Consider the following 24,757-nt stretch of genomic DNA (forward strand, 5'->3'; position numbering starts at 1 on the left):
GCCTATGTATACATATTCTGTCTATTGATTTATTGCATGTAGTCCCAATATATTGGGGTTATAATTATATTTATTAGCTACCACTCGATGTATGGGTATTATAACGATGACGACTAGACCCTGGACTACATGCATGTAGCCTAATAGAGGAGGACTAGGACTCCTGAATGCGTCCCGAGTGACGGCGCACCGAGCACGCGAATTCCTCGGATATTCAGAAATTTGACCATGTCCGGTCTACGAGCACAAGCACACACGAACTATGTTAGTTAGTGGATCCGCGTGCGTAGTTCGCCGTCACTAAGGTCGTTATCTTATGGCGTGCGTATTTAGATGCATTAATATCGATATTATGATGATTCCATAGACAATTATTACTTTTATTTACTAGTTAGAAATATTCCTAGCAACATGTAGGTATATTTCATATTTCCACGTGTGATAATGATGTCCCATCTTGAGATAGCATACCGCCAGCTTTTCTATAAAGTAATAACTTGTTGTTTAATAACTGTAAGATCCGCTACTACGCATACGTATAAAATCTTTTATCCTTGCTATGATATATGTATTATAAGACTAATTATTATCTATGCGAAAGTGTTTTATTAGTGTGTCCTCCTTTCGCGTAACAACAGAATTATTATGTTTTAATTTTATTTTTGTTCTTTCTACTTTCATTTATGTAAATCGACTGTAGTGTCATTATTAACTGTGTTGTGTTAAATGACTATATGCAACACAAGGGCGTCTAGCCTACAGGCTATTGTACTAGCTTTTTTATTGATTTTGTAAATATACCAATAGTATTTTATTATCAATAAATAAATTCAACGTTATTTTTTAATTCTTTGAAGCATAGAAATCGGGGATTATAAGTTATAACCTACATTTATCATTATTATATCCCAAAAAAAAAGTAGACGTGTCGTTGGATAAACGGTTGGAAAGAAGTTACTTCCGCTAATATATTTTGAATTAAAAAACAGACACAATGGAATAAATGAACAACTTTTGAGAAGAATTAAATTAAAAAAATATATTTTTTTTTATCAAAAATCCTTTGTAAATTAGAATTATAGCAAAAATAAATTTAAATAACGTAATATTAATCGTATATAAATAGACAGAGAAAAAGAGAGTAAAAGGTAGAGGGGTCATTACGCCTTATAGCTTGCTCTGCTGTAAGCAGCGTAAAAGAACTTCGTGGACTCCTAAAGTCCTTGTATTGTGTAAGTATAATATAATTTCCTCTTCACGCTAAAATGCTGATTCGTATATTATAAAATATCGTAACATATAACGGAAAACTTAGCATGAATACTTTTTAATAATAATATTTTTTTCCGAAAATCTATCTGATAGAACAAACAGAGCGCAAGGGAAAGCACAGGTTTATATTACGTTAAAATCATTAAATAATCATTAGTCTAGGCATTGAGGTGGCCCAGTGGTAGAAGAGAATAATCGTAACCGATGATTGCGATTAAACCCAGGCAAACACCACTGAATTTGTCTTTATATTTCATCTCGTGCTCGACAGTGAAGCGTAAACATCGCGAGAAAACCTGCATGTGTCTATTTTAACTGAATGCAACCACATGTCTATCCACCAACTGACATTGGAGTAGCGGATGAAATAAGTTACAGACAGGTAATTATTTACAGTTGAAAAACCGCAAGTTGATAATCTCAAAATACTGTTTTCAAAAAAGCTATTGTACATTTTTTTTTTTAAATGTGTACGACTGTTACATAGCTTGGTTAATCGTGTTTAATTGAATAAGCCCAATGTTTATAATATAATTATAGTATTTGTTTTATGCACACACACACACACAAATATATAAAATATAGGACGGAAATATAAAATAAAGTTTTAAAGAAAGTAGCAAGTTACAGTATTAATAAGATAAAAAGTTATTGTAATTTTAAGCACTAAATACAGACATTAAAGGCTTATATAATAAGAACTTATACTAATATATTAGATATAAGTTCGTAGAAATAAAAGTATAAAATGATTAATCACGTAAATTAGGATGTTAGGATCACGAACTGTCAAATTGTTTTTCAATCATTTATTTTATTTATTTATTCAATATTTACCAATGAGTTTTATTCATTAAATACTATTATTATTGAATAAAATATGATTTCTTATATTTTATTTTTTTATTATAAAAAAATAAATAATTAACACTTGAACTTATACACTAGTTTCACGTACTACATATATTATATATAGTAAATAATATATAGTATATAATATGTACGTAAATTAGAGTTGATCTAAACTCTCTTCTATTTTAATATTTAATAAAAATAAATACTCTCCGCTAACATAACCATAATATAAAAACGAGAAATATAATTAATAATTATGATATTTCTGTAGCGAAGTCGTTTGATCGAAAACGTTGAAGTTTTCCAATGTACCGACCTCTTTTATCATGCACAGAAAAAGATTACTTTCTAATATTATTTTTTAATTTTTCAAATTGCCAAATACAATTGCCACTCAGACTTTTAAAATAAAGTTTACATTGGACCTAGCGATGTTATTACTAACTGAATAAGTCCTAAATGGCCAGAAACTGTTTCCTGTATATTATTTTAAAAGCCAAAAATATAATATTTATTATCTTAAACACCTCTTTTGTGTTATCCAATGAGGAGAGCTTAAGGCTTGTTTTAAATTTGTCATAAAGTAACGTCAGACGTCTTGTTGATGTTCACTCTCGTTCTTGAACCTTGGACAAGCCGATAAGCAGAGGAAGCACGCTACGTGGGTTGGACGCCGGTCACTTGGACGCTGGTGCGCGTTTGTGCTACACGCCGATTAGACACAACTAATTTATATGTGTATTCGATACGTGCTTTGTGTTACATTCGGAGTTAAAGGTGTGTAATTTTTTTTTATGATCATTATTATTTAATATGTTATTTAATGAAGCGAATATTCTATAAATGGGACTTTTGCGTCTTCATTGCAAATAGTGAAGGTAGGTACATTTTTTTTACAAATCTATAGTACAACCCTTTTTATCGTTTTCTTTTATTTTGTGAAAATATACATTACATCAAAATCATTTCAAAATATAAATTGAGCGGGTGTGTCTCAAGAACAAATTCTGAAATTTTCCCAAAGTAGACATAAATGAACAGTTTCGTTTCGTGAAAATCGATTTAAAATTGTAAATTATAATGTTCACTAAAGCAATCATTTTATTGCGTTATTGTTACCTAATTTCTCATTTGTTTCGCATAACAAAGAACCAGTTGAGCCTGAAATATTCGCTACATATCAATTTATAGTAAATATGTATATTTGTAACAAATTGGTAACAAAAATATTTTACGATTACACTAGTGTAATTAGAAAACCCGCTAAGGTATAGAAATACTAAAATCGTTAATGTGTGAATACCCTCATATATGAATGTAGAATATACAATTTGGCTAAATAATTTCCAATCGACTTAGATAGTTTTAGAAAATACTTTTATTGGGCACCTAATGATCGCGACTTTACCTTTAAATAATTTATTTGGGTGGTGATTGGTTAAACAAAGCTATTCTCGTCATTCGTATGTCTAATCAATGATGCCAGAAAGAGAAAAATCTGTGTTTAAGTAATTCGTGTATAAGGGTAAAGACGATCATATTTCATAAAGGTTTTAAATATATTTTTTTTAGTTTTATATACCTATATATTTCCGGAGCTGCAACTTACTAGCAACATTAAATACCTGAATTTATTATAAATTAAAAACAAATGAAGCAAACCTTATAAACATTTGAATTAACCAGTGACAATAATTAGATTAAACAATGCTAAAGGTTACCAGCTCGGCTGCTTATCAACACAAATAGGTATAACGTTTATAACCATCGTTTGATACTCGTTTGATTGTTCAATGCTATCGGCGTGTAGTTAGTGAAACTACGGCACTATATACGATAATACTATCACGAGGGTCAGAGATATGTGCATTGGGAGTCAACTCGAACCGTATGTCTGAGCTCATATGACCGTCATTGTTGGTGTACCTTTGACCTACAATTAACAACAAATATTGACTTGATACTCAAAATAATAATGGTTTCATGGTGTTACAGTCATAATATTAAATATATATATGTTACGGTGTAAGATCGAATATATTTCCATACCAAAATAATTTACATTCATTATAGCAGCGGGATCGACTGTCAAATTGTCCACCTGACAGTTAGCAGGCTGGCATTACCATTTTATTTGGTAAAACTTAGCTATGATAGTTTACTAGATTAGGTGACGAAGCATCCTTGCCATTAGATCTTAAGATAGATTGTCCTTTGTGCCTGTTTTAAGCGGACTCACCCACCTTTAAAACGAGAAACTGCCTTTGATGAAATCACGTCAATCCTGAGTGATATGTTAGTTGTTATCTTCCCAGATCGACGCGAATCAAGTCCTGCCTCCATTAAAAGATAGTAGCGTAAATATTCTATACGAATATCACAGAAGCCGAACTAACTACGAAGTAAATTGCTTTAGAGACATAAAAATGTTTTTTATACAAATAAAAAATACTACGGTTGATAAAAGATTTTTTTTTAAATTTTTACTAATAAGTATTAATTACCTTTATGGTAATTACTTGCTCTAATTATAATTTGAAATCAAAATATTGGAATATATTTAAAAAAAAAAAAAATTATTTATTACTAAAACCATTTTACAAATTTAGCAACAAAACGAAAATAAATTAAAGATAGATAAATCTAAATTCACCCAAGTTACCTGAGAGGTACTTTTGGAGAAAAATCTCAAAGACAGTACAAGTATATATACGCCCAGCGGGAGTACGCCTGAAGTTTGACTGCGCGTACAAACAATTATATACTAACATATGTACATATGTAATGCAATATATGCGCATTTTTGAGTAAATTTTAATTGATGTTCGAGATTGTATACAATGTTAATAAACTTTATAACATTTATAAAAATGAAATCATAATAAGTTAAATGTCCTTCTTATTTTCTTGTTTTTTAATTGATCTTTTTTACTATTATTATTTATTATGTATACCTATATTTTTATTTTATGAATCAGCAATTTCCCTTTAACCAATCTCGATTTGTAATTATCTTAACTTATTAAAAATCTAAAAATTTTTTAGACAATCAGTCGCTGACTTTTTTGTGGACATATTTGAGACCTAAAAATCTCTCATTGAAAGTTTTTTTGTTTATATTATTGTTTTGCCAGCGGTCGGTTCAAAACCACCCAGAACGACCATTATCTCTCCGACTACGCTGTGTCTCATAAAATATGTCACGTATCAACATAACATAGGTTTATGTCAAAACTGAGTCTTTAAGTAAAATAAATGCATATCAATTGAATTTGTAATTTTTGCGAGAAACTGGGAAAATCAAACAAAGGAAACTCACCTTTGAACAGGTACTATTAGTTTGATACTTTATATATCGCCTTAGCGTGAGAGTAATTAGATACAAAAGCTGAATTTTCTGAACACTATAAAGAATACTTTGAGAATTCCGAAATAAATGTCTGTTTCAAAAGTAAAAATGAGAGTTTTTATTTACAGACGGACAACCTTCAGTGAAAGTATCGCTACATGAGTCTAAGTCGAGAAAACGATTTCTCTGTCACCTAAATTACAACGTAGGTATCTCATACTCGCGAAATGAAACTTCTAATAATAATATTTAAAAAAAAAAAATTACAGTAAAAGGAGACCACTAAAAGGTGAAATATAGCTTATCTGGATTTCCGATCAAATTTATTTATAAATGTAATATAGGTATTACAGAATTGTCTGACGTCGGTTCCATAAAGATATTTTATTTCATGTTGGTTATATTGTATTTGCAGAAAATGATTATAATCAATATGCTATTCACTGTTATAAAAGTCAATACTGTCAAATACTTTGAACTAAAGTTATCGCTAATCTAATGACTATTTAATTAAGAAAATACTTAACAATTTTCTGAAAATGTTATGTTGTACGTTAAAGATATGTAGGACAAATCTGATTCTGAAGACCTACCTAAAGATGTACTATAAAGTTTCGTTCGAAATCAATCTAGTCGGGTAAGTATAACCGGTAAACATACATAAAAAACACTAGTCGATCGATTAACATTCTTTTTTGAAGCCGATCAATGTCTGTTGATCTTTGAGTGATTTGGAGAGAGTAGGTAATTTATGAATGGATCAACTTTAAAAGAGTAACGCAAAAGGTACATTATTAAAAAATATTTTTAAGCTAAGCATGTCTTTAGCATGTATTAAATATATTCTATACTAAAAAAAATTGTTAAAATTTAAACTCGAACGATTGCGTAGAACTGGTTTAAAATTACGTTGCAAGATTTTTTTAAATTATTTAATCAATAATTACACATTATTTGAGTAAATCTGACTAATAGGTTTGTCAAAATCCAGCTGTACCGACCGACCCTATCGATTTTTTGTATAAATTACTTATTGTCGTTCTCTGGGATCAATTTTGGATCCTTTTCTCTTTTTAGTGTACACAAATGACCAAACCATTTTATATTAATATTTGTCATATTGTACTGTCTGCTGATGATTCATAATCACTTCACTAAAGTTAATAGAATTAACACTAATTATGACGATGTAAACAATTACGGGTATAACCGATACAGAATTGTTTCATAAACAAATTTCGTTTGGAACGCCAAACGAAATGCGGAACAGTTCAGCTAAACTAAACTTATTTCAAGTTCAACTAATGTTGGTATTTTTTTTTTGAAGTTTTCATATAAACAGACAGCCTTTTAAGACCAACAAGACACCAAATTCAGGTTGTTTTTTTTAAAACGTGGTTTTAAGTTTCTATATAGTATGTACACAAAAATTTATAGAAACGGTTTAAAGCCTCGTTACTCGAATATCAAAAATAATTCAGTTACTGGTTACTCTTCATCGAAAGATCGTTAGGTATTTAAGTATTTCATTTGGTAATTAATGGTCTAAATATACATGACCTAAATACAAAACAATTCATAAATAAAGGCGGTAAGTATATATTCTTCACTCGTAAGATATGCATAAATGTTTATTTTTTTTTTAAATTGTTACAGTGCATGTGGACTAAAGCGAGATGGCAACACAGCAGCGCGGTTTGCGCACACGGCTCAGAGAGGAGCTCTATACGTACTGCGTCTTTTGTTTCGCACTCTCTGCATTGCCCGCTCTAGCCTTATCTTACGTTGGTATGTGCTTTTATCATTTTCTAAACAAATTTAATGAATTGCATATATTTACAAACAAAAAATTCAAAACACTCTATTGGAAATAAGCGCTTTTTATTTTATGACGAAACATAGCCATCTTTATATTTTTTTTACTGGTTCTGGTCGATTATAATAAATTTCGCATGAACATTCAATACAAACTGGTGTTTAGAATCAAAATAATTAAAATGTTTAATATTATATTCAGATAAGTCATCGGTCATTGAACGCAATAATACTATTAGGTAGATGTTATCGAAATAAATTAAAGATAAAACGACCAAAAAATGCCTACACAAGCCACAGACAGTTAATATTATTAACGATAATTTTGTTAAACTATTTAATAAGTATTTTAATCAATCAGTAATGGTGCAACCAATAGCCATTGATAACTCACGAGTCACGATACGGATTAGACACAACTATCGGACTAATATTAACAATCTTAAGGACAGACATTGTATAATGTACCGAAAAAATGAGATCAATTTATATTTATCGAACGAAGATTAAAATGATATATTATTATTAGTGTATATAACAAAAGTATTTTTATTTTCATGATCATCGATGATGATAGGTTTTATCTAGTATTATATAAAGTATCAACTTTCCAATAACCGTTATGGTGTATTCAATTTCCTAATAACAGGAATTTCCACGTTCAATTTTCACGTGTAAACGGACAGCGATTTTTTTATATAAAACTATATTTATTTACCAATGTACTCTTGTTCCAGTGGTCCGAATTAGCAATCACTTCTGGTTGAAACTACTGTCAAGCAAACATCCCAGCTTAGAGTTCATCAGAACGAATACAGTTCGAACACTCCTTGATACGCATAGAAACCAGGGCATAATAAATGTACTATTATGTATAAAAGGTAAGGAAAAACAAAATATAATTCTAACGCTATGATGCTAAGTATATTTTCCGACAGTCATTAACAAACAATGAATATATAAATTAGCCGTTAAAATATGAGCAAATTAAAAATCCCAAATTAATCTCGGAATATAATTATTTTTAGACAATACTCTGTAATATTTAGTAGTCATCGTACAGCTAGAATCCAAAAAGAAAACAATCAAAGCAACAATACAATTGTTTTTTATAAGAGCCGAGATGGCCCAGTGGTTAGAACGCGTGCATCTTAATCGATGATTTCGGGTTCAAACCCAGGCAGGCACCAGTGAATTTTCACGTGCTTAATTTGTGTTTATAATTCATCTCGTGCTCGGCGGTGAAGGAAAACATCGTGAGGAAACCTGCATGTGTCTAATTTCAACGAAATTCTTCTACATTTGCATTCCGCCAACCCGCATTGGAGCAGCGTGGTGGAATATGTTCCAAACCTTCTCCTCAAAGGGAGAGGAGGCCTTTAGCCCAGCAGTGGGAAATTTACAGGCTGCTAATGCTAATGCTAATATTTAAAACAATATTTAATGAGATAAAATGTTGTAGGTACCCTCAATGTCGATGAAATAAAACATGAAATCACTCAGCATGTCATTGACCGTCGAGATGACCAGGGAGAGCTGATGTTTCCTCGACTCCGACACTTATTGGTATCCAGTTGGGGAAACTATGCGTGGGATGCTAATGCGCCTTTTAGGCTAGAAAATCATTTTATTGTATCGAATGGTGTTTATCGAGGACGCCCCGTGTCTGATAACAATATTCAAGTAAGACTTACGTATCAAGTTATAAACACATTAACCAACATTGAATTTCTATTACTTTTTAAACATTTACAACACAGAAAATGCTGTTTATTTTCAGGAATATGTCAGCGACGTAATATCAAAGTATTTTCCAAACGAACAGCCACCTTGGCAATATATCATCATTCCCTGTGTGTCCGCTGAACCAAAGTATTATATTTTAGCTCGAGTTCATCATTTATTACTGACTGGAAAAAAGTCTCTTAACATTGGCGATTTCTTATTAGTAGAACAGTTGCCTGCAAATCGAATAATCGAACAGAGAGAATATCACCAGCGCAGTCCACTTGCGAAATTATTTCCCGCGCCATCCGCTATACCGGAACTTTGGGAGAAAGTTAATGAAAGCTTATCAAACATTTGGAATGAATTCATATGTGAATACGATCCCACTGAGAGTCCTGAAACATTGAAGACTTTGCCTGGTGTTTTTCATGTAGCAGGAATGGTAATGATGTCAGCGACTAACGCCTTGAGAGAAGTTACCAAAAAAAGGTTCATCGACAGAGATCATAAACCGACAACAGTGACCGCTCTTTTGTCAGCTGTTTACCGGGAATGTAGAAAAAGAGACTTAACCGTTCCAAAGGTACCGTCTACGTTTGACGTACATTTATTATGTATCTGTCTAATTATTATACATTTATCGCCTCCATTTAGTTTTATGAGCCTTTTATTAAACAGCTTAGCTATTTTACTAAGCGGCACCGTAAACTGAATTTCATTCAACGAAAACATCGACCATTCATAAAATAAGGTGATCTAACTTCCTTGAAAATTAAATTATTTATATTGTTCAGGTTAGGTTAGATAATTAAAACGTAATTCTGTGAAATAAATTTAACAGCGACGTTTAATAAAAAGTCTAGGCTGTTATTCGAATATCTAATTATTTATATACGACTATTTGCCTACGACATATTTATTGGGTTAAATTATACAATTAATAGCATGAATATACATTTCACTTATTTAGTTTTATTTTCTAGATATTGATATCGCCCCTTGTTACGATTGATCCACGTAAATGGCCAAGAAAAATTTTCGGAGCCACTTATTCTGCAACCCAAATGATGTTGAAACTCCCTACAATTATTCGGGATGAGGTTGTTGCCATAAACGATCTAAGGACGACAGGGCGAGTGAAGAAGACTAACACATTTACATGGAGATACGGTGATATAGGCCAGCTATGCATGAAAGCTACAGGCGAAGCATTGAGAGCCATGTCCGAGTTATACAAGGCTCCAGCTTACTTCTGGACTGATACTGTGCGGTCAGATGATGGGAAACGACATATGTTGCAAACTGTTTCGTTGTGTGGAAGAAAGGTTAGATACTATATATAATATCACATTTTGCATTCACTCCTTAACAGTATTTGTAAGTTTGCTACATACGGTTGTTTCTTGTGTTTCAGGTAACTTCGTGGTCTCGGCCGGTACCTCGCGCAGGCATGGAGCGTGCGGCGCGGGCGTTGGGCGTGTCCTCCACGGACATCGCGCTGTTCGCCGCCACAGAAGCGTTGCGTTCATTCTTCGAACAGACACAGACCGATATTCCAGACTCTGTCTTTATAACTGCACGAGCTGCGTCTGAAGACTTTCTTTATACCTTTGCTGAAGGCAATGGCAAGAATTATAAAAAGTCACAGACTGGAGGTATGAGTGATTGTGATTATTAAAAAAAGTTAAGTGATATCCTGTAAAGGTCCCACTTTGGGCTAAAGCTTCCTCTATATTTGAAGAGATCTATAGTAGCTTATTCCACCACGTTGCTCCAATACTAATCGGTGGCATATCAGCTCATTGTTTTAATTATTTTTAATGTTTTTAGTGTAGTTTTTTTGTCTACTTACATATTACATAACTATCATTAGATTTTAAATTACGCATAAAATAGGGGGTAAAAAAAGTTTACAATACACAATTACAATTTTTTAAAAAATCCGCTTACATTGGTATATTTTATTTATCTTTTTTTTCATTACATAGGAATGGTCTGCCTGTCGCTGCCGGTAGGCGCTACCCCCCGCCGCATAGCTGCGGTGGTGCAGGAAGCGTGTGAGCGACAGGGTACGCTGGCAGCGGCGTGGGCCGCGCAGGCTCGCTGCGGCGCCCTCACCAGGTCTGTGCCTTCGCCCCTAGCGAGGCTCACCATGAACGTCCTGTCCCGGAAATACGCGGTCTCCTATGCGGAGATCAACACCCCAGCGGACACAACGCAGAGAACGACGTTGTGGGGACAGACGGTGGATTTCGTCGTGTACTGGCGACCACCGCAAGCAAATATAAGTAAGTCCATATATTTTAGTTTGTATTTACTTATCCAAAAAATATTACAATATTCAACTGAAAGAAATCTCATTAAACATTCAAAACATTAAATAATTTTCTGGGAGAATGGAATTGAAATAGATACAGAGGGTTTCATAACAAACAAACATCACAAACACGCAAAATTGTAATATGTTTTTTATCTGTGGTAGAAAATCTCACAAATTAGTAAGCCATATATTTATTTAACCAAAATATTGAGCGTAATATTAGCACGTACGGTTGTAAGTTGTAGTAAATACAATGGCTTAAGCTATTACCTACATGTTATATGCACGTTTTATGAGCGTGACAGCGTACAACATTTCAAAATAATTATGAATAACATACGGTTTTGTCTCCAATTGGGATGTAAGCGAAGAGCCGTTATTGCCACATAACAACTTGAAGATTCCTATAATATATAATTAAATAAATATCAATAAATAATAATACAATCAAATTAGTATACAATTGATCTACATATCAGAGACTGTTAAGAAACCTGAAAACCGTGTAAAACTACTTATTTAAATTTTAAAAAAGTCCTGTTTCCACACTTATTTCTATCCGAAACAACAGTTTTATACCTCTTGTAAAATTCCCTCCCTTTACCCATTTTGAGCAAATGCTATAATTAATTACTATATTTTGTGCATAACTACGTAGAACCTTTGACAGATTAATTTTAATTGTTCTCATTTTAGGCATGTCACTGACGGTGATGCAATACGCGGATACCGTTCGGCTCACGGTGATGACAGACGCGCGTCTCTCGCCGTCGCATGCAATCCCCGCGCAACGTTGGCCTGTCGTCGTAGAAAAACTCGTCAGCAAAATAGATCAGGAAATCGCTAGGATAACCGCTCAAGCCCAGTTACCTCTCGAATACATACCACCCAAAAAACCCAGCAAGGAAGATCTAGAACCTAGCCATGAAGAAATACCTAGCCCGAGTACAAGCCGACCTACAGAAATAGTAAGTAGACCGGGAACTAGTAGCACTCTCATTCCTCCTCGCCCGGTATCTGTTAGTCCCCCACCGATTCGCAAGAACGCCACAGAAGAATGAAATTTTTGGCGAAGAACAGCCAAGATTATACTGAATTTCTAATTATAAAAGGCGCATGAAACGAGCCTTTACACAGCTAATGGCATTTCGAAATGAGGATTTGCCAACCAATTTCATATACGCTTATAATGAGACTTATTATTTAGGTGGTTTAATGGCTCCACATGTGATAAATATTAATATTAGTCTTTATATATAATTATTAATAAAAGGTGTTTATATGTGAGTTGTTTATTTTATTCTTTTTAATAATATGTAAGAAAAATAACGTTTTATATTTAAAAATTAAATAAAAAATATTGAATTATATATTTTTTTTTTATTATTTACTCTTATCATACTAAAACTATATTATGTCTTAGACTTTTTCTTCTTCTTGTTTTTAGTTTCAGGCAAGTCTTTTCTTTTCTTCTCGTCGGTTTTAATTTCTACATTTTCGACTTCCATCTGATCGTCCTTGGTCTGTTGTACGTAACTAACACCTGGTATAAAGGGTGTCACGAGCTGGAACACTAGTTTTCTGTGCTGCAAGTTCGAACTGTCCAGAGTGAGCCTCACTGTTAGTTCGTCGAATGTTTTGAATACGATGTCGTTGCAAATTTGAACATTCTCCTGTATAACAAAGAAAAATAAGTTCTTTACTTAATACATAGAATGAAATAAAGTTTTACTACGAACTTAAACGAAAAGTTACGCCGGGTTATCCTTAAGACCGACAAAACCACATAGAGTTAAGAGAGCCGGCTATTTTACACCTAATTCAAAAACTCAAAGGATTCTAAGACAGATGACCGTATTCTATGAACAGAATGAATTGGCAGTTGACATTAGGCCGCTGGTTGATCGGCGCCTTTTAGTAAATTGTCTAGGCGTTTCATTGAACGGCTAATTTGATAAAGTCGGCTGCGACAAAAAAGTAAATTACTACTACGGCTAAGATTGTAAGACTAAGTTATTATGAGGTAAAAATCAACTTACCTCTTCATTGTATGTAAATTTATCAGACGGCAAATAAAGTGGACCTTCGAGTCCATACTTGGGGATCAATACTTGAAGAGCATTTCGTTTCACTGCAAGAACAACGGCAGATTCAACTTCTTCACGATTCTTAAACAAAATCTGAAATAGAAATATTTTCACATTCAATTATAAAATCGCAACACTGATATTTTCCTAATTTTTATCTGAAATAATATTTTCTTATCTGTATTTTTTATTTTATAAATTATCTGTTGGAAAATTCGAAATATGCTATTCAAGATCATATGCAAGATCAAAAACGTATACGTCTGGCACACAATTACCACATTATTCAGAAGCGATAAATAAATAAGAGACGAACTAATCGAAACTTCGTGAAGCATGCATCTTCGAATTAATTGAAATAAATTATAATCGATAGAAACGATATCGCGCGAGCGACACGCGGACACTGACGTGCGTGTTGAGCGCGACGGAGGCGCGCGCGGCGAGCTGCGCGTGGCGGTGGCGGTAGTTGAGGTTGTCGCACAGCGCCTGCGCCGCGCGCGTGTCCAGCAGCGCCGCGTGCGTGGCGTCCGCGCCCACGCTGCCCGCCAGCAGCCGGTGCACCACCACGTCCGCGTACCTGCACCGCACGTACGACTTTAGTTCACGACACCGTGCATTGGGGGTGTCGATTAAATTATTAACCCTTCTTTTCATTTTCGATTCTTTACTGTTGTAGCTGAGCTGGCTTTGACGAGGCTTAGCGAATATTTTGGTCGGCACAAAATCTTTTTACGAATCGCGATTTTATTTTGATTCAAATTGAATTTTAACAAAATGAGAATACAATGTACAACGTAATTTAAATATAACCTTTGTATAGACATCATGTAATGGTAATAAATAAATAAATAAATAAATAGTGTTATAAGGTTACAAAATTTTAGTTTACCTTCGTATGGGTGATGTGAAATGCGTATATATGGGACACGCGAGCCCGTAGTGGTAGAATTCCTCCTGAGTTTTAGAACCGCTTGAGAAGTAAACCGCTTGCTGCATGCAACGGGTCGCCATTATTCGTAGCAATGTATTGAAAAACGGTCGCTCAGGTATGACGGCTTCATTCAAAGATTTTGAAAAGGATTTGTTCGTTGATACATCCAATTCGAAACCCTGTAAAACAAAATGCTTCGTTAACAGCAGCCTAAATATAAGATTACATACAGATTTATAGTGATAATTTACTGTTTAACAAAATGTATCACAATCAAACATTAACAAGCAGCTCTGCGCTCTGCGGGTAGTGACGAGCCCCCTACCTGCCGGCTGGCCGCCTTGAGGAAGGCGTTGAAATGCGCGGGCGGCGGGGCGGGGTGGCGCCGCAGCAGCGCGCTCTGCGGGTAGTCCGCTGCGATCCGCTCTGCGACGCTCACGTTGGCGAGCAACATGAACTCCTCCACCATGGAGTTCGTGTCCACTATGCGCTTCGCCTGCACATCCAGCGGCTCGTGTGTCTCGGAATCGACCTGGAATTCGTTTGGTTTCTTAATATTCGCAAGGAACGACCCTCCCGGTCGTGTAACTTATGAAAAACAAATTATGAAACTATTACTTGGAAACGTATTTCAGGCGACGCTAGCAGTAGCGCGCCGTTGTCGAGTCGTCTCTGTTTCAGTTTCTTCGCCAATTTGTTCAAAAGGCGCAGAGAAGTTGCTATTTCATCGTTGCGTGAAGTCTCGTCTATCGCCATTTGTGCCTCCTCGTACGTCATAGCTGCACGAGACTAATAATAATCGCAAAAATATGACATTAATCGAAAAAGTCGCAACCTTTAAAGCAGTTAACAAGAATAAGGATATTTATTACAATACTTGAAAATGGAATTCTTACACAAAATTTAAAAAAAATGAGTCATACATTTTAGTTAATAATAATAATAATAAATCATTGATTTCTGACTATATGTGCATTTTGTTAGTAACAATTATCTTATCGTAGTGTTAGTACAATAAATAATACTAAAGAAGAGAAAAAAAGTATTTAAGAAATAGTATTTTTGTTTTTAGTTGAATTATGGTTTCGACAATTTATCAGTATTTACTTAATTAGAATACTTGTAAAATTATTTTCAGTTTAGTACATTTTATGACATTTATTAAATTTACCTAAACATATCATTTTGATTAAAACTGCTATACACTTATGGTGACTATATAGAAATAGAAAAAAACGTATTTATTACAAATATCAACTCTATATCGCTGAACTGCGTCTAATGAAGCTTTCAATGGTACTGAAGTTCAGAAAACTATTTTTCATTTATAAGTCGAGTGCAAAACAGTATAACATATTTGCAATTACCTTTATCACACTCTTGTGAAACTTCGTAGACAATACATGAGCGTTTTCATCCAATATCCAGATACACGAGAACGCCAACCTCTCCTCACCGCCCCGCAACGAACACAGGTTCGAACTCAGGAGTTCTGAAAAATAATACTATATAAATTTATTTTTCAAACATTACCTTCAGATCGCGTTCCTCTCTCTACGCTCACGAGATATAACTAGCGAGAGTAAAGGAGTATCGAGCAGCTCGTCAGTCCCCCGGGCAGCCCGGAGAGGCAGGTCTCGAGGTCCGAGTCGGGCGAGATCGCGCAGGCGTACCGGGCACCATGTCGATCCGCTTGTCCACCAGGTAGACGGTGGTGGCGCGCGCGGCGGCCTCGCGGTCGAGCGCGCTGTGCGGCCGCACGAAGTGCGTGACGTCGGCGATGTGCACGCCCACCTCGTAGCCGGCGGCCGCGCGCCGCGCGTGCAGCGCGTCGTCGATGTCGGTGCAGCCGGGCGGGTCCACGGAGCACACGCACGTCGCGCGCAGGTCCACGCGCCGCGCCAGCTCCTGCCGCGCGACACGAGGGCGGTTAGTGCTTTGTGCACTCATCAGATATTCTACCGCCAAATCGATCAATCCTGTATTCTAATTTTATAGAGCTTTTAGTTTGGCATGTTTATATGAATTTATCTTGAATATGAGTTTTTAAATTGCACCCGCATTGGACCAGCGTGTCCGAATAAGCTCCAAACCTTCTTCCTTTCCCCACCCATGGGCCATTTACTGATTATTACTTATGTTTAAACAATTACACTAACATTTTCACTTATATTGCTGTATTTTTGTATATAAGCTGAGAAATGTTAGAATTTTCTACCTCCTCTGGAATGGTCCAGTTGTCGGGTGGCAAGCAGGCGAGCACGGCTTCACTGAATCTGGCGTGAGGAACATCGTGCTCCAACAATATCACTTCGTTTTCTGCGTCCTTATCGCCTGAAATTATAAAGCAGTAATTAACTTATATCACTGGAGCCGAAAGACACTAAAACCTATTACAATCAACGAGCAGAGGCAAACATGCCTTAGATTTATTTATTGCATACGATTTGCTAATTTCTACATTATGCACTACAAGCAGTTCCACTTAAGTACTTTAATTTTACTCTCAAGTTCCAATGACAATATCAACGAGATTCAAAACACCATTTTTTACAAATTTACAATAAATATCATTCAAGACATCAACCAATTATATCGTGTCAAATCAATGACAAAGATTGTCAATACTCCTCCTGTGATCGGAATAGGATATATACAACTAAATATTACACACTTAATTCAAATGCTAAGTTATCTTTACTAATATTATAAATGCGAAAGTAACTCTGTCTGTATGTATGTCTGTTGCTCTTTCATGGTCAAACCACTGGACCGAATTTGATGAAATTGGAATGAAGCGAGTTTGAACCGCAAGAAAGGACATTAGCTTTTTAGGACGACCAACCCCCTAAAACGCGAGGGACAACTCGTTAACTATGAATGATAAAAGAAAGTATTTTCGTACCAATAGGTCCAAGAGATCTGACGAAATGTCCTAATGGATACCGACTATTCCTCGGCCATGAGTCCAACGCGACCAGGATACGCTGCGAGGCGAGGATGTCGCTCTGCCGGGTCTCGATGCGCACGCGCGGTATGCGTTTCTCAGCTGGCGTGAACAAGTGACGCGTAGCTCCTGTAAAAAAAACAGTATTCGTTTTTCTTCGTAACTCGAGTTTTTCTACAATAACTCAGTAAAATGAGAAAAATTGAGAATTCGTCGATCATTAAATAAAGCTTACGTTGAAAAATACATAACATGTTTTTTTTTTAAATACGTTCCGGAACCTAGTGACGTAAAAATAAAAATGCATCAAATCTTTTTCGTTCATCAGAAAATAAAGTATATACAGATGTATTTGAAGTCTGTCTCTCTATAAATAAATTAGAGTCGATCTAAGGGAAAATGACGCGCAGATAAGACGCATCATCGTACTCGTGCCAAATTTATATATGGAGACAATTTAATTTAATGTGAGCTTATACGTAGCCGTTTTTAACGTACTCTTAACGAAACTAATCGGATTTTTTTTTCAGTTGTACTAGGCAATTATATAAAATTGACCTAAATCATAAATGACTTTAAAATCCTAAATCTAAATGAGAACGAAAGTATACCATACCAAGCTATTGAAGAATTATCCAAATCGGTTCAATCGATAAAAAAATAAATTGTGTAAAATACATTCTTTTTTTGAAATCGGTTTAAAAAAACGCGAATAATCTTTCCATAGCCGAGCAACATTTTCATTACTATGTTCATTCATAATTCCCAAATTTATAAATTCTAATTAGTATTCATTCACACACATTGATAGAATCCAAGGATCGTGAAATTTGTGATAGATAGAGGGAAATTACGTAATATATCTAAATAATTATTTTACCCTAGATATGGATCATATCTGGGCAAAAACACAGCTGCTATGTATAATTCATACACTCTACCAAGGAAATGTCTCAAGAGATGGATTAAATTCAACTCCACGTATATCCTTCTGAAGTAGCAGAGAGAAAAAGACTGTGTGCAATGAACTCCAACCCTTCAGTAGAGGAAAGAAAATCGTAGTCTAATAGTGCGATATTTTATCAGCTATCACTATTGACGTTTCCAATATTTAACTAATAATTGTTATTGTAGCACCTGATTTTTTTTAAAAATAATAAATGGTTAGTCTTCCCTGTATGTTTTAGATCATATTTAGTATTGAGACACTTGTGAACTATGGCTTGTAGCCAATTCTACCACACATAGGCAAAACAAAGTGTTTCTTGAATATATAATTGGTACTTATTACAATGTTTTCATGAAATTGAAATAAAATTACTATTGATCTCACCTGGAAATTTGCTAGGCAGTAAAATTCCACAATACTGCCGCCATTTTCTTCTTATAATTCCTACAACCTTTCCAGTTGGAGTTATATCATCATCGGCTTTACTTATAGTGAGCAACTGAGACTCTTCCTCTAGAAAGTCACCGGGATCTTCTGTTTTGTCTTCTAGAACAATATCACTGGGTTTGCTCCATTCTTCTTGTGGTAATATTTCTATAGCCACTATATCTCCATCAATAGCTCTGTTGATACCTATGTGGCCTTGTAACAATATCTAAAAATTACATTTTTTCATCTATAAATCATTATTGCTTGTGACAATATATTTTTAAAATAAAAACTATAGTCTAAAAATACAAAAAATTGTTTAATAATATAGCCTATTCCAATGGCAGGCTATAATCAAACCTATCACAAAATCCATGAAAGTTGCTAATAGCTCTGCTATATTATGCAATTCCACCATCAAATAGTTCCTCAAAAATTTTTTTTAATTATTTCACAATCTTAACACTTCACAAGTTGAAATTAACTATCTTCGTGATATAAACAAATTGAATAAATAAACAAGATACTTACAGATTTTTCACAACCACTAATGGTAGCATTTCCTTCCAAGTAATTATCTCTTGATGCATGAAAAGTACCCTGATGCAATTTCCCATTCCTGATACCAGCATGAATCTGTGTGGGCGTCAAATGAGCAGGATAGAGGGCATCCTTCGAACAACTCTCTGGTATAACATTTTTCGATAACTTATCACTCAAACCTGGGTATCCGTTTACATTTTTTATGTAGTCACTTACTGTAAATAATAAACAATATTCTTCAATATCTTAATAATGTACTCGTAAATATTGTTATTTATGTGAAACAATATGAACTAAAAAAAAAGAGAAATTACATTTCACATTTTAGACATTTATGTAGTAAAAGGAACAAGCTCAGTAGGTGGATTCGACACACAGCACTGATTTACAGCTGTTCCCTTTACCTCAGAAATATTGCCAAATCGATATTAATTATAATTTGATATTTTTATTATTTTTACAGATCCATTATTGCAGTGGCACTAGCCCCCTGCAATAAAGGATGAAAACCAATAGCTAGCTTAGTAGCTAGTTTAGTAGCTTAGTAGTTTTTTTTTTTGTCAAGATATTCTCAATAACAGTCAATAAAGTTGGGCTAGTATGTTACTATGTTACTCCCCTTGATAGATCCCACAAGTTGATTTACCAACCCAAGTCATATTTCATATAATTACTCGAATATTCTCAGGACTAAGGAAATATAGAGTACACATGAATTTACTCAAGAGTTACTCTAATATTTATTTCTTGCATTTTCTATTCCATACAAAATATCAATAAATTTGAATGAATTTGCATATTGTGAACACTTAATCATGTACAAATTTCACATACCAGTACAGGTCAAAATGCCTTCATCATGGGCAAGTTGCCTATTCTTCTCGTCATCTGTGAGAAGTACTATTTGTGGAAACTGTCCATCAATATTTTTTATGGATAAATGTGAGGCATACCAAGAGGCTGCTTTACGGATAGCTCTATCGTTCCGGTCATTTTGCTTCTCTCCTGGATTTCTCTCAACATATGTGTCTCTACAATAATTATAAAATAATTAACCATTTTTCATAAAAACAACAACTAGTGCATATAAAAATAAAATAATATTATAATAATATGCTTTTGTTCAAAATAGATAAAATAATTTGTGTTTAAACATAATATAACAATAACTTTTACAAATTGATTGAAGGTTTTTTATGTTAAAATAAATAATTATATATTTTTATTTATTAATTACTGAATAAATAATAGTAAAAAAACTAATTACTTATGATGTTCATTAACAAAAGAAAAGAATTTTCTCTTTTTATTTCCTATAACTTCCAACAATCTTTGAAATATAGCAGTATTTTGATGTTTAACTTCTTCCAAAACTGTTTGTAAGATAATAACATTCTTCAGAGCGTCTTCTTCTATGACATCTATCTGATGTAGTACCACATTTGTATCGAGAATGAGGTAATGATTGGAGTCAAATAACCCACATAATGATTCAGGATTTGCTTCCAAAACAAGTTCATCGTCTTTATGGGGACAGAAATTACAAGCTGCTGAACCGCATAATAAATCGTCACGCAGGTAATGTTCTCTTACAATCTGATAAATACAAAAAATACTATAATCTAGTAATCTTACAATAAAATATATTTACTTCAATGAAATTATGTCCAAACATAACCTCACCTTTAAGACATTACCGCGTTTTGTTTTAGTCAAAAATGTTTTAGTAGTCCACATTATCACGCATTTATTGTAGCTGATGCGATTTATTTTAAAATAAAATACACCAAATAATAAAAATTTAATAAGCTTCAGTCATAAATTTAGATTTTAAAGTTGTTTGGGTTCTGGTCCTGATTGACACATACATCCCTTTGCATGAATCATTATACGTCAATTAATCGACTTTTTAGAACCGAGTTAAAATTTGTTAGAATCACTTCTCACTAGATGACTTAGATTTTTTTAAAATACTAATATTTAATTGTAATATAGTTTATAAAGTTTTTATTAATCAACTTTTATCTTTCTTTTAAAACCTATATACAAATCAATATTATGCTTTCTCAATTCCTTTCCTTCCCCCTGATTGGACTATAATGTTATACAACCCTGGTATTCTTCTAAACCATAAACCAACTAACGAACTTAAACATTCTAAAGACACATTGCAAATACCTATATTTTTATTAGGTTTACTGAATATATTTGAGCACAAGTTAAAGTTTTTAAAACGTCGACTTTTGTGTATGGTTAATCAACTTCAAAAACGATAAAAATATAGAGTCGATTTATTTATAATATATTCCACGCGATCAAGATTTATACAATAAATATTTTTAATTAATATTTGTATATATTTAAGGACTTAATGTTAATAATTCTTATGTAAATATAAAAGACTTAGTCGATTTTCACAATAAAATTTTATTCACTCGATCACTAGTCCATATCGACTAAGATTATAAATCGATCTTTGGTCAGTTTTTTATCTACTTATTTTTATCACGTCATATTTATGATTAATAAAGATTACTTATTTTTAAATAATCTTATAAAAATCACTAGTGCCAAAAATATAATAAGTAAAAGTAATGCTTGTGTAATAAGTAAAACGAGCTGTATAAAATAATTTGGCTCTATTGGTAGCCTGTATTTATATTATAATTTGTAAGTTGCTACTTCTGAACAAATGTCACAACAATGCTAACAGCTGATTACTGATTGGTAAAATATTTCCCACTATAAGTCTTTAAATTCATACTTCCAATCTAATAAATATATATAATAGTTTTCAAGAAAAAATATAATAAATATATAAGTAAATTTAAATGTAAATAATCTTATATTACATATATTTGAATTATTTCATACACTTACGTAATGACAATAGTAATGAGCATGAATGTTCGTTTATTTATGAAAAAGAGAGTAGCCGTTATGGACTATATTATGCACTTTTCTTCAAGACCTACGTCATCTGAAGTTTTAACCTCATATTTAGCACAATGTAAAGAACCTCCTTGGACATCATATTTCGTAAAGGTAGTGTGTATAAGTATAAGGTGCTGTTCTATCGACCATACATTATGTCCTTGCCTTTATATTTAATAATCCTGTGCTGTGAACAGCGCATAAAAAAGTTGGTCCCGGGCTTAAACCCTTCACTGTCGAATTTACCATCTCAATGAATGAATGCAACAGAGTGTACAGTGTACTTGTATCTGGCACTTTGCACTATCTCTTGAGAATTACCAATGTAGCCAATATTGGTCAAAAGGACAATCGTTATTTGACAATAAATTTTATTTGCCTTCTAAATTCTTACTTCATTATTCTACATTCTTCTGCTTATAAAATAAAATATTATTCATAAAAGCTTTCAGAACTGAAATATTCTTTATGTAGTCTCATAAAAGCACTTTTAAGTCATTGTGTTCAGTCTTGAATTAAATATAAAGCGGAAAGTCGATTCTACCAAGAAGAACTTGCAAGAAAATCAGTAGTTACAATTTTTCTGTAAATTCAGTGAAAAGTAGTTTTTTTACTTAACTTTGTTGATAATTTTGTGATGAATATAAAACCTTATAAAATAAAAAATCAACATGAAAATAGATATGTTGGTGATGCCCTTGCACTTTTTACATAATTGTGTATAAAATTTCAATGAGATTATCATTTATTTATGATTGTGTATCAAATCAGTATCTTATTATTTTTTATTTATTGTATCTTAAACTGATGATAAAAATGCTGAAGGTTATTTTAAAATTATATAAAGTCTGACTGCATTGTTATGCAGACTGTATAAATATCTATATTCTCATAGAATTATGAATGGAAGGTCTATTTTACTATGCATCTGTTACTTCATGGAGAAATTACATTTTTTTCAGTACAGCAGTGTAAAAGATGATCAATTTGGAATGTCTAACTTTAATTGGAAGGTTGGCAAGTCAAATTATCAAATATTAAGAACTGGTTGCTTTCCATACATCAAGTATCATTGTTCAAGAAAAGAAGAAGAAGATTTAGTTACGTCCGATAGATTTATGAGAATTATCAAAATAGTTAATTTAGGTATATTTACTTTTGATTATATATCTACACTTTTTTTTAAATAACTACTAATTCAAGTAGGTAGATAAACTATTTAAAGTACCCAACATTCTACTTTATTTTTGTCTATGCTCTTAAATGAACACATAAATATATATAGTTTTAAATATTATAGTGTATTAAAATATAATTACATATATGTTTACTGGGATAGATAATGTTACAATGAAGATTTTTAGTTAGAATATCTCTAACTAGGTTATAAAAGTTGTAATTGTTTATAGAAGCATCCTAAAGTATTTCATTTGAAAACTATATGCGAGTAAGATCTGTGCAAAAGATATACGAGACTAGAGACTGGTTATAACCATGATACAAATATCTATTTAAACACAGACAAACAGATTTAATGTAATATACAAGTTTCTCTATAGCGATTTATATATGACATTTTTTCAGGTATACCATGTTTACTCTACGGTCTTGCAGCTACACAACTTATCAAACATGAGGAAGTAGTATATACATCCAAAGGCTCTGTCACTATATACTTTTTGTTACCTGAACATAAAGGATCTTTGCATTAAGACACTGTGTATAATAATGATTGTTTATTTTGTAAATATATAATTATTTTTTATTAGATGTTTAAATTTCCTGGTACTGAATTACTAAACTGAATTACCGAGATGGTTATAAAACGAGTTCAAACCCAGGAATAGATCGGTTGTTGAATGTAGGTATATGTTATAAGTAATGCAAATATATTCAAATATGAATAAGAAAAGAGTTTATGATAAATAACAAGTAGGTAGGCATAAATTGTTATTATCATTCGGAAATGTAAGAATTCAACATCGTCACATACATATTCCACGAAAGCTTCTTCTTTTGTTTGTTATTCCTCATGATGAGATGTAAAAGAAAAGATAGACAAATACTATTATTCATACATAAGATCATTAACATTCCTATACCTAATACTCAAAATCAGCTACAACAAACACATTTGTATACTCTGTTCCAACCATAAGAGGAAAAAAACCAAATAAACAACATTTGACAGCAAATTGACGCGATATCATTGGTCGAGGAGCTTGATTAATGTATGATATTCTCTATGGATTTTCGAAAAAATCGCATTATGAACGTCGACGAAACTATTATCGGAATTATTGAGGTAAAATTAAGGCATAATAATAAGTAGTTAAGTGCGTTGTATTATAAAAAAAAAGATATATTAATCATAAACTCTTAGTAGTGCACAATATAGCTGAGTTATTAGCCAATCGAATGAAATACGTAAATACGGTTTGCTTATCTTTTTTCCTTTTATGGTTGGAATAGGCTATAGTTTACCTCACGGTAGCATGCGCAAGCGATCCCGTGGCGCCCGCCGAAAGACGGAGAGGGTACCGCTGGTTTTTTAGTGGGTAAACCCGGCGTACCTGGGCGCACTCGGCGTCCAGG

General features: G+C 33.3%; 3 protein-coding genes across 6 annotated transcripts; 2 read left to right on the plus strand and 1 right to left on the minus strand.

The window, feature by feature from the left end:
• The first annotated feature begins 2,744 nt into the window (after nt 1–2,744).
• On the plus strand, nt 2,745–12,709 carry LOC113401238 (uncharacterized). 3 transcript variants are annotated; one of them, XM_026641071.2, is made up of 9 exons: nt 2,745–2,904; nt 7,133–7,264; nt 8,029–8,172; nt 8,754–8,974; nt 9,072–9,602; nt 10,003–10,344; nt 10,434–10,674; nt 11,008–11,307; nt 12,036–12,709. In XM_026641071.2, the coding sequence occupies exons 2-9, from the start codon at nt 7,153–7,155 to the stop codon at nt 12,398–12,400; spliced, it is 2,256 nt and encodes a 751-aa protein (XP_026496856.2). In that variant the 5' UTR covers nt 2,745–2,904; nt 7,133–7,152; the 3' UTR covers nt 12,401–12,709. The 3 variants fall into 3 exon arrangements, with proteins under 3 accessions (XP_026496856.2, XP_064071352.1, XP_064071351.1); XM_064215282.1 differs by lacking the exon at nt 2,745–2,904 and adding an exon at nt 2,987–3,005; XM_064215281.1 differs by lacking the exon at nt 2,745–2,904 and adding an exon at nt 5,627–5,681.
• LOC113401195 (exosome complex exonuclease RRP44) lies at nt 12,700–21,088 on the minus strand. The gene is made up of 15 exons (XM_064215280.1): nt 20,912–21,088; nt 20,496–20,824; nt 20,063–20,259; nt 19,217–19,443; nt 18,641–18,911; nt 17,266–17,436; nt 16,579–16,694; nt 16,034–16,268; nt 15,728–15,852; nt 14,979–15,149; nt 14,686–14,892; nt 14,319–14,539; nt 13,838–14,006; nt 13,379–13,519; nt 12,700–13,012 (listed from the first exon to the last, which is right to left on the minus strand). The coding sequence occupies exons 1-15, from the start codon at nt 20,963–20,965 to the stop codon at nt 12,752–12,754; spliced, it is 2,895 nt and encodes a 964-aa protein (XP_064071350.1). The 5' UTR covers nt 20,966–21,088; the 3' UTR covers nt 12,700–12,751.
• Nucleotides 21,089–22,033: 945 nt separating this feature from the next.
• On the plus strand, nt 22,034–23,924 carry LOC113401196 (uncharacterized protein). Of its 2 annotated transcripts, none has more exons than XM_026641013.2 (3): nt 22,034–22,273; nt 23,125–23,308; nt 23,747–23,924. In XM_026641013.2, the coding sequence occupies exons 1-3, from the start codon at nt 22,112–22,114 to the stop codon at nt 23,872–23,874; spliced, it is 474 nt and encodes a 157-aa protein (XP_026496798.1). In that variant the 5' UTR covers nt 22,034–22,111; the 3' UTR covers nt 23,875–23,924. The 2 variants fall into 2 exon arrangements, with proteins under 2 accessions (XP_026496798.1, XP_026496800.1); XM_026641015.2 differs by having other exon boundaries at nt 22,035–22,273; nt 23,130–23,308.
• Nucleotides 23,925–24,757: the final 833 nt, after the last annotated feature.

Source organism: Vanessa tameamea, chromosome 7 (assembly GCF_037043105.1).
Source record: "Vanessa tameamea isolate UH-Manoa-2023 chromosome 7, ilVanTame1 primary haplotype, whole genome shotgun sequence".
Classification (NCBI taxonomy): Eukaryota; Metazoa; Arthropoda; class Insecta; order Lepidoptera; family Nymphalidae; genus Vanessa; species Vanessa tameamea.

What these genes read in the sequence shown, in the direction of transcription:
- LOC113401238 (XM_026641071.2), top strand. Translation starts at nt 7,153, where the DNA reads ATGGCAACACAGCAGCGCGGTTTGCGCACACGGCTCAGAGAGGAGCTC. An exon ending in GAGACTTAACCGTTCCAAAG is followed by an intron (nt 9,603 to 10,002) that starts GTACCGTCTACG and finishes TTTATTTTCTAG; the next exon opens with ATATTGATATCGCCCCTTGT. An exon ending in TAAAAAGTCACAGACTGGAG is followed by an intron (nt 10,675 to 11,007) that starts GTATGAGTGATT and finishes TTCATTACATAG; the next exon opens with GAATGGTCTGCCTGTCGCTG.
- LOC113401195 (XM_064215280.1), bottom strand. Translation starts at nt 20,965, where the DNA reads ATGTGGACTACTAAAACATTTTTGACTAAAACAAAACGCGGTAATGTC. An exon ending in CAGATCTCTTGGACCTATTG is followed by an intron (nt 16,695 to 17,265) that starts GTACGAAAATAC and finishes TTATAATTTCAG; the next exon opens with GCGATAAGGACGCAGAAAAC. An exon ending in AATTTACATACAATGAAGAG is followed by an intron (nt 13,013 to 13,378) that starts GTAAGTTGATTT and finishes TTTGTTATACAG; the next exon opens with GAGAATGTTCAAATTTGCAA.
- LOC113401196 (XM_026641013.2), top strand. Translation starts at nt 22,112, where the DNA reads ATGACAATAGTAATGAGCATGAATGTTCGTTTATTTATGAAAAAGAGA. An exon ending in GGACATCATATTTCGTAAAG is followed by an intron (nt 22,274 to 23,124) that starts GTAGTGTGTATA and finishes CATTTTTTTCAG; the next exon opens with TACAGCAGTGTAAAAGATGA. An exon ending in TATCAAAATAGTTAATTTAG is followed by an intron (nt 23,309 to 23,746) that starts GTATATTTACTT and finishes ACATTTTTTCAG; the next exon opens with GTATACCATGTTTACTCTAC.